At 42.9% G+C, this 9,516-nt stretch overlaps 1 protein-coding gene across 1 annotated transcript; it reads right to left on the bottom strand.

The window, feature by feature from the left end:
• Positions 1–1,077: 1,077 nt before the first annotated feature.
• LOC102101004 (uncharacterized) lies at positions 1,078–8,736 on the bottom strand. Its single transcript, XM_088061449.1, is given in 3 exon segments — positions 1,078–1,319; positions 2,145–4,082; positions 8,493–8,736. Coding segments are annotated over 3 exon segments (2,424 nt in total).
• Positions 8,737–9,516: the final 780 nt, after the last annotated feature.

Here is a 9,516-nt window from a genome sequence, read left to right as displayed (position 1 = left end):
TGGGGACTTTTTCCAAATAGGACATAAGGTAGGGAGGCCCAAACTAATTTCTTTTCCTTTCCCATCTACAGGCAAATGTGTTGTCCAAGTACCATCACTTGTTGCCCATACAAATGGTCCTGGACTTCGGATTGTACTCCTGGTGCATCCTACAATTATTTTGTAATCCACTTTGCCTTGTTTATGTTTAATACCTCTGCAAGCACAACCAATTTGTAAAGCTGTTACCAGAGCTGGCATTTGTTTTATCTCTATGGCATCAGAAGTGCAGTCATAAGTTTTATTACATGCCCACCAACTTACTTTGTCTGCCTTTGTTCGGCTACTAGTGGCAGTGTTCATTACTGCTGGATCTGTTTCGTTCTCAGAGCCTTCCCACTTAATACACCAAGGGGTGCTTGCCATATATTGGAATTTTTGAAGTATACCCATGGACCAAACACTGTCCCAAGGCTCTATCTGACCTTTCCTATCTTTGGCCTCACACTTCCATATCAGAGTGGTTTCTGTAATGTTTTTTCTAATCTTTTCATAATGTGACAAAAAACATTCCCAATTTGCGATGTCTTGGTTTTCAACCCACCACTCTATGATTTGTCCTACCCTGCCATGACTTAAGATGCAATCCCGTTTCCTCAGAGGCTTCATCCACTCTTCTGTTATTTTCCAGGCCTCTTTGACTACTTGCCTCGACTCTGGTACTTGCTTACAAATAATTGTTTTGTTTTCTTTTTACTTTAGGTAATTTTGATGTTATAATCCCCCAACTTATTGGGTCTTCCGCTGCCTTCGGTATTGGCAGACAGGCAGTTATTCTGCTAGTGTTTTGTATTTTGGCAAAGTCTTTAACTAATCCAATCATCACATTCTCAGCCCGAATTTCATTGGAAACTTTTATCACTTGTGTTTTTGCTTGCATCTCTCTCTTCATTCTAGAATGAAGAGTGATTATTTGACCTTTTTGCATTCCACATCCCAAAGACATCAATAACCATAAAATGAGCAGTGGTGCAACTACTATTAACACTCTTAAAGCAATTAAATGCATCTTATCTGCAGCTTTGTTGGTCCTACAGTTTACACAGTCTGTGATCTGGAATGGATTTTCTTCACTCGGGTATAGTGAATCCAGGGGTCCACACCGGCTACTTTCACTGCTGTGAAGGTGGTCAACAGTACCTGATGGGGCCCAGTCCACTTTTCTTTCAGTGGTTCTTCATTCCAGTTTTTAATGTACACCTCGTCTCCTGGATATATATCATGAACTGGATTCTCGAGAGTCAGCCGTCTGTTCCACATGAGGGTGCTCTGAAGCCGGGCTAAAGTTTTCCCAAGAGAAAGAACATAATTATATACCTCTTGTTTCCCTGTGACATGTGCATTTGGGTTAGGTTCAGGAGATTCATATGGTTTCCCATACAATATCTCATAGGGACTAATTGACATTCCACTCCTTGGTTTTATCTGAATTCTTAACAATGCTATTGGCAAAGCCTGGGGCCACTTCAATTTGGCTTCTTGGCATATTTTACTGATTTGCCTCTTTAGTGTTTGATTCATTTTCTCTACCTGTCCACTTGATTGGGGTCTCCATGGCATGTGGAGGTCCCAGGTTATTCCCAGCCATATACTTATTTCTTTTACTATTGTTGCTATAAAATGAGGCCCCCTATCTGATGATATCCCTAAGGGTACCCCAGACCTGGGAATGATCTGTAATAACCACTTAACCGTTTCCTTTGCTTGATTTGTGCGACAGGGAAGGGCTTCTGGCCATCCTGAAAATGTGTCAACCCCTACCAACAGATATTTGTATCCCCGAGTCCTTGGCAGTTCTACAAAGTCTACCTGCCAATAGTGTCCTGGTTCTATTCCCATCCTAACCCTCCCTAGCTGTGCTTGGCGTCTAGCCACCGGGTTGTTTTTCAAGCAGATCTCACGTTTTGACATTACTGATTTTGCCATTGTTAGCATCCGTACTGAGATTAACTTTTGTTTTAGCAGTTTTACCAATGCCTCTGCACCCCAATGACATTCATTATGTTTAATTTGTAGAACTTCTCTCATTATCAAGGGGGGTAACATTGTTTGCCCTTGTGCAGTTACATACCACCCTTCTGAATTCTTTTGTGCATTTAGCAAACGTCCCAATTTCTCGTCTTCTACTGAATATTTCGGTTTTGGAGGCAAATTAAATTGAGATACATTAAGTTTTAAAGGTATCAGTGCCATTGTTGTTTGCATTTTCCGGGCAGCCTGTCGTGCTGTCCAGTCTGCCTTTCGATTCCCTTCACAAATCTTGGAATTTCCTGATTGGTGTGCTTTGCAGTGCATAATTGCCACTTGCTCCGGCTTTTGCACTGCTTTTATCAATTGTAGGACTGCATCTTGATGTTTAATGTGTGTGCCTCGGGAAGACAGCAGTCCTCTTTCTTTCCACAATGCCCCGTGTACATGCACCACTCCAAAAGCATATTTTGAATCAGTCCAGATATTTACTTTCTTCCCTTCACTCAGCTCTAATGCCCTGGTTAAGGCAACCAGTTCTGCTCGTTGGGCAGATGTGTTTGCTGGCAAGGCTTTCGCCTCCACCACTGCACCTATTGTTGTTACCGCATATCCAGCGTATCTGGTCCCGTTCTCCACAAAACTGCTTCCATCTGTAAACAGCTCCCAGTCTGCCTGTTCCAGTGGGACATCTTTCAAATCTGCTCTAGCTGAACAGGTGTGTTCTATCACTTCCACACAATCATGTTCTAATGGGCCTTCTTCAGTTGTTGTTCCTAAAAACAAGGCTGGATTCAAAAGGTTAGTTGTCTTTAATGTGACATCATCCTGCTCAGTCAGGATTACCTGGAATTTCATCATCCTTCTTGGAGATAGCCAATGGCCCCCCTTTTGTTCTAAAACAGTGGTTACCATACGTGGCATGTAGACATCTATGTGTCTACCCATCGTGAGTTTCCTAACTTCTTGTATCAGTATCACAGTGGCTGCAACTGCTCGTAGGCATGAGGGCCATCCGGTACTCACGTCGTCAAGTTGTTTGGAGAAGTAGCCTACCAGCCTTTTCCAGCTTCCCAAACGCTGGGTTAGTACTCCCAGAGCTAGGTGTGATCTTTCGTGCACAAACAGCTGAAAGTCTTTGGATAAATCAGGCAATCCTAACGCTGGAGCAGTTGTCAATGCTTTCTTCAGTTTGAGGAAGGCCTCCTTCTGTGGTTTGCCCCAGGTAAACGGCTGCATCTTCTGGGCCTCATACAGGGGTTTTGCAATTAGTCCATAGTCCATGATCTACAGGCGACACCACCCTGTCATCCCAAGGAAAACTCGCAGCTCATGTAAGTTCTGGGGCTCTGGAATAGCACAAATAGCTTGAATACAATTAGTACCCAGCTTACGTTGCCCTTGTGAGATTTCACACCCCAGGTAAACCACAGTCTGTTGGCCAATTTGTGCCTTTCCTTTAGACACCTTATATCCTTCCATTCCCAGCTGATTTAGAATTTCAATCGTTACCTTTGTGCAGGTTGCTTTTTCTTCCATCGCTATCAGTATATCATCAACATACTGTAACAGCAGGTATTGTTCTCTCGGTACTTGCCCCTTTTCGGTCCAAATCTCCAGTTCCTTCGCCAGCTGACTTCCAAATAGGGTTGGACTGTTCTTGTATCCTTGTGGGAGTCATGTCCAGGTGAGCTGAGTTTTCCTTCCATTTTCCGGATTTTCCCATTCAAAGGCAAACAGTTTCCTACTTTCGTTGTCAAGAGGTATGCAGAAAAAGGCATCTTTTAAATAAATTACAGTAAACCATCTATATTTCTCTTTCACGGATGTCAGCAATGTGTAAGGGTTAGCTACTACTGGGTGAATATCTTTAGTTATTTCATTTATTGCTCTTAAATCCTGTACTAGTCTGTACCCACCATTTGGTTTCTTCACTGGGAATATTGGTGTATTAAATTCTGATTCACATTCTTCTAAAATTTGGTACTTCAAAAATTTATCAATGGTCTTTACTATTCCTTGCCGTGCTTCTGGTTTTATAGGATACTGTTTGACCCGCACAGGCTTTACCCCATCTTTTAATTCCACATGTATTGGTTGTGCCAGTTAAGATTTTCCCGGTATATCTGTTTCCCATACAGAGGGAATTAGTGCATCCTCTACTTCCTTAGGGATAGTAGGGACAGGTTTTTCTTTTATCATTAAAATTTGTCCTGTCTTTGATTCGGGTATTTTCATTAATAGTTCCCCGTTCTCAAAAGTTATTACTGCATCAAGTTTTGCCAATAAATCTCATCCTAAAAGTGGAATTGGACACTCAGGCACATATAAGAATTCATGTGTTAAAACTTTGTTTCCAAAACACAAATCTAGGGGTTGCAGGAATGGTCGATTCTCTTCCTTCCCTGTGGCCCCAACTATTGTTGTTGTTTTGTCCCCAATTTGCCCTTTCAGGTAATTTAGTACAGAATATGTAGCTCCCGTATCCACCAGGAATTTTACTTCTTTATCTCCCAATTGTATAGTTACTAAAGGTTCCTGTACTGACTTCTGTTCCGATTCTAGTCAGCTGCTGTACTCTTAGTACCATAGCCTTGGCAACATCTTCCTGCTGGAACTGATTGCCCTGGTTAAACCGGTTATTCGGGTTGTTTGGGCATGCTTTTTTCCAATGCCCCTCCTGCTTGCAATATGCACATTGATTTAACCCTAATCCTGACAAAACTGATACGCCTCGTCCCCTGCCAAGTCCACCCCTCCCCAATCCACGACCACCCTTGCCGCGTCCTGAATTCTCTCTCCCTTGTAATACTGCCAAGAGATTTTGCTGCTGCTTTTTACTAGCTTCCCTTTCTCTGCTATTGTACACCTTCCAAGCCACTTCAAGTAATTTATCCAAATTCCTTAATTCCTCTCCTTCTAACTTCTGTAATTTTCTCCTGATATCGTCTTGCGACTGCCCAAGGAAAATAAGAGCAAGCTGAACTTTTGCTGGTTCTGTTTCTATTTGCAAATCTGTATATTTTCTCGCGGCTTCTTTAAGCCTTTCCAAAAATGCAGTGGCGGATTCTTTCTTTTCCTGCCTTATCTCATACAGTTTAGACCAATTCATAGTTTTAGGCTCAGCATTCTGAACCCCTATCTGAACCCATTCTTGATATCTTTTCAGTCTCCGCATATCCCTAAATATATTAGGGTCCCACCCTGGATCCTCGGTAGGAAAATTCTCATCTAAAGTCCCTGTTACTAACCCAGTTCTGAGGTCTTCTCTCGCTCTTTCCTTGGCTGCTCTAAGCACCATCTCTTTTTCAGTAGAATCCATTAAAGTATCTAATATTACTTGTATATCATCCCAATCTGGATTCTGAGTTTTCATAACCATTTTTACCACCCTTGCCACTTTGTCAGGATTCTCTCTCTAAGTTCCAGCTGACTCTTTCCAAATTACTAAATCCGCAGGAGAGAAAGGTACCTTTACAAACACCGGCCCCTCTACTCCAACTCCTTGTCTCAAGGGGGCAATCACAGTCTGATTTTGTCTGCCCAAGTCTTTTTCCATTTTATACAGGACCGGGGCAAATTTAGACCGTGTCCGGTGAGATACCGGTGTCGCTGATTTATTATCATTACATCCATTACTACTATTTTCCCCCCCAGCATTTTTCACATTTCCTTGTATTACGGTTAAATTTTGATCATCTCCTGGGGAAGAAGGATCTGGTGAAGGCAGGAGAGGAGGGTAAAGAGGGAAGGGTGAGGTAGGATTAAGTGGACTAGAATTAGGTGCAATAGGGTTAGGTGTAATAAGACTGGGTGAAGTGGGGGCAGACAAGACAGAGTCAGGTTCTTTCGGTTCTGTTAAAGCCACCTGTAAATCAACATCCATATCGTTCCCCCGACACAAACTTTCTTTTAATGCCAGGTGTTTTAAACATTTCTCTTTTACACAAACCTCACATTTATCACTCACACATGCTTTAACCACCATCAATCCACACTCAGCTTGCCATTCTGGCTTGTCTCGCAAATAGAAAAACAAGTCAACATACGGAACTTCATCCCATTTTCCCTCTTGCTTACAAAACAACATCAACTGTAAAATAGTATTATATTGCAAAGATCCATTCTTTGGCCAATTTCTCCACTATCCAGGACATATCCTGGCCACCATTTATTACAATAATCAATCAACTTAGCCTTATGTAATTCTTCCCCAAAATTACCTTGTTTCCAATGTGCTAATAAGCACCCCAAAGGAGAAGTACCTGGTATGGGAGCACTGCTGCTCAAAATCCCTTTAAGCTTCTCCATATTATAACTATAATAATATACCACAAATGCCAAACCTGCGACGCTTTCACAGTCGTCTTACGGACGGCGCCTAGGCTTTACCAAGAGGAATTCCTTTAGCCCAACCACGCGCAGCTTTCACCGCATCTAACTGGCAGGCACCAAAACCAAAGTAAAGCACCTCACCTCTTCTCCCTGGGACGTTGTGAGCAGCGGAGACGGTCGCGGCTGATGGGCTCCCTGAGAATCCCTCGGTGCCGGCTGGAGTGTGATCGGGTTGCGAGTTCGCTCAGCAGCACTCACAAGGTCCCATCTGGGTCGCCAAAATGTTAGCGTTCAGGAACACACGTAACCACGAATGGTTATATGAAGGTTCTTTATTTAAAGAGCTCTGGGTGCCAGGGGTACACATACCTAAATCTGACCCGATTTGGGTTTTCGAGTTGAACATATTTTATACTCTATCATTATGCAACTTACATATTAATTAATAAACTTACATTGTTCTATTGTATGCATTGTTTTTACCCAAGCATGAATTTCTTGTGATCCCCCCTTAGCCCCCTAACAAGGTTCCCCATGTTCTCTAAACAATAATTATATCTAATCACATCTAACAATTGTATCATTTATCATATACTGACTACACAGGTGCAGTTGACCTGGTCTTTAGCAAGCACAAGGCCTAACATTTCCAGGGCCTGCTTTTCCCAGGGCTTTCCAAACCTGACTTTCTTTCTAAGTCTCCGAATTTTCTAAGATTTTAAGGCCTTTTACTATCATTCTCCTTAAACGAGGCGAAGCAGCTAGGGATAAGGACCTGGGTATGCTCATTATATGGGCTAATTATCACGGGCATTTGGCAGTGCCCCCACTGCTTTTTGCAGTTGAGAAGTGGACGGATATAAGGGATCTGATATGGGAAACGGCAATCACGGAAAAGAGCAAGGACACTCTGTCTCTCGGTCAAACTTGGCAGATTGTAATTAATACCTTAAAAAACAAAAAAGTGAGATATGCTGAGGCTGTGAGCCCCGCAATTCTACCTGCATCACAGCGGCAGAGGCCTTTACCTCCCACTGCTGGGCAAGCACTCCTATCTATGCTGCCCTTGGAGAGAGGGAGGGGGAGTCAGAGAGAAGAAAATAATAAGAAATTCCACAGCAAACGCTGAAAAAACGAACAGAATCTGTTCAGTTATGGCAGGATGTGATACATCCGGAACTATTTGCTTCACTTTTGGAGTCACTTTTAACACTACAATCTTACTTAAGTTCCAACTTTACTACCCTGGAAGAAAAGAAACCAAATTTAGATTGGTTTCCATCCGAACCAGGGGGACATGGGGGAGCACTGAGGTGTGCACAGAGAGCGGGGGCACCCTCGGAGTAGAAGCAGTGCAAGAAAAGTTCCAAGGCCACGCTGAACAATTACAGAAGCAGTTGAGCAGAAACAGGTGGCTCAGAAAGCTTCAAAGAGAGACAAAATAGCCAAAATATCACAAACTATATGGTATCTAGTCTGAAATTCATCACTGTAATTAAAAGTTGATAAGATGTTGAGTTTCAAGCAAGAAAAGCACCCCGATCAGCTCCAGCACGGCAGACACTCACGTCTGCTCGGTCCATACTCCACAGCATCAATGTGATGGATGGCAAGATATGGCGATTTATTGCAGGGAAACTTAACATTTTATAACCTGGGTCCACTGTGTTACTCCCATCTACATACGTCACACCTGGGTGCTATTGGCTAATTACAAAAGGCCTAGCTGTCCTAACAGAGGGGGGTCTAATAGCTTCCCGTTACATCCCGGTGTCTTCCGCTCCGCTATGCCCTAAACTACAACATATTCCCCCCTCTCTATAAATAACTAATTTGCTAAAATATAAGGTATATTAGTCTTAAAAATTCTAATGTTATTTTTTATATACGTATTTCTAAACACTTCATCTAACTTATCTATGTTATAAAAGTTTTAAAAATGGATAATATAAAATTGAATAAAATATAGGGTACATTATACTTGGCTAAAAACTAAAAGCTTATAAAATAGATACTACAGCTTTCATTAGTAAATATAAAGCACATGCAATAACTAAATATATTTTAAAACATCTGTTGCCTTTCTATAAACAAAATGTTAACTTTTTCTAGTCGGCTCTTAACAAAAGACACGATCTTATTTAAAATACATGGTCCAAAGATCAGCACAAGTAAAATCATCACAACTGGTCCAATCAGGGTAGACACCAGGGTGGTCAGCCATGGAGATTGATCGAACCAGGATTGGAACCAGTTTTGCTGGGCTTCTCTCTCTGCCTTCCGTTGAGACAGCCTGACTCGTAGCTCTGCCATGGTGTCTCTCACTACTCCGGTGTGGTCAGCGTAGAAGCAGCACTCTTCGTTCAGGGCGATGCAGAGGCCTCCTTGCTGCATGAATAGAAGGTCAAGACCTCGCCTGTTTTGCAAAACAACTTCAGAGAGTGAGGAGACTGATTTTTCTAGAAAGGATATGGATTTCTCAATTCTCTGTAGATCTTCATCTACAGTCATCTGTAGCTGAGAGAGACTCTGACTCTGGGTTACCAGAGCGGAGACACCGGTTGCTCCCAATCCAAGCAGCATTGCTATTGACAGTCCTGTCAGTAGCTCTCTTTTCTGAAGGCGGCCTGCTCACTCAAGGTACTGGTTCACTTCTTCTTTGGAGTGGTATAGGACTCTGGGGATGATAATAGCTAACACACAAAAGTCAACAGAGGAATTAAAGCTTTGGGTGTAAATGCAAGGGCTTAGCCCACTGCGGTTGCAAACCCACGTGCCAGACAGGGGGGCGATTGCCCATCTCTTGGACTTGTCCACTCGCATGGTGGTCGCACAAACTTTTTTGTCAACAACAGTGGCTTTGCCCACGCAAAACCCTTGCCCTGTCATGTGGCTGATGGTGATTCTGCGAGAAGGTGACTCACTGCGGCACTGGACTGGGGCTTTTGCATTGACCCACAGTGGCCTGTTATTAAGGGCCACAGCCTCATAGTAAGGGGGCTGTGTGTCATAACACAGCCAGCAGGATTCTGTGGCATTAGGGTTGGATTGATTCAGGGGTAAAAAAGTGGCATCTAACATTCTATAGAGCGAATCGAAAGCAGCGGCTTCAGATCTTTGGGGAGAAGTTTCTTGCTTATGCAGCGAGTACAGACTATTAGATCGTGGGTTCTC

Source organism: Pseudopodoces humilis, chromosome 12 (assembly GCF_049639895.1).
Source record: "Pseudopodoces humilis isolate 2021_Gansu_Grassland_sample_001 chromosome 12, ASM4963989v1, whole genome shotgun sequence".
In the NCBI taxonomy this organism is placed as follows: domain Eukaryota; kingdom Metazoa; phylum Chordata; class Aves; order Passeriformes; family Paridae; genus Pseudopodoces; species Pseudopodoces humilis.
This window is presented reverse-complemented; position numbering and strand designations above follow the sequence as displayed.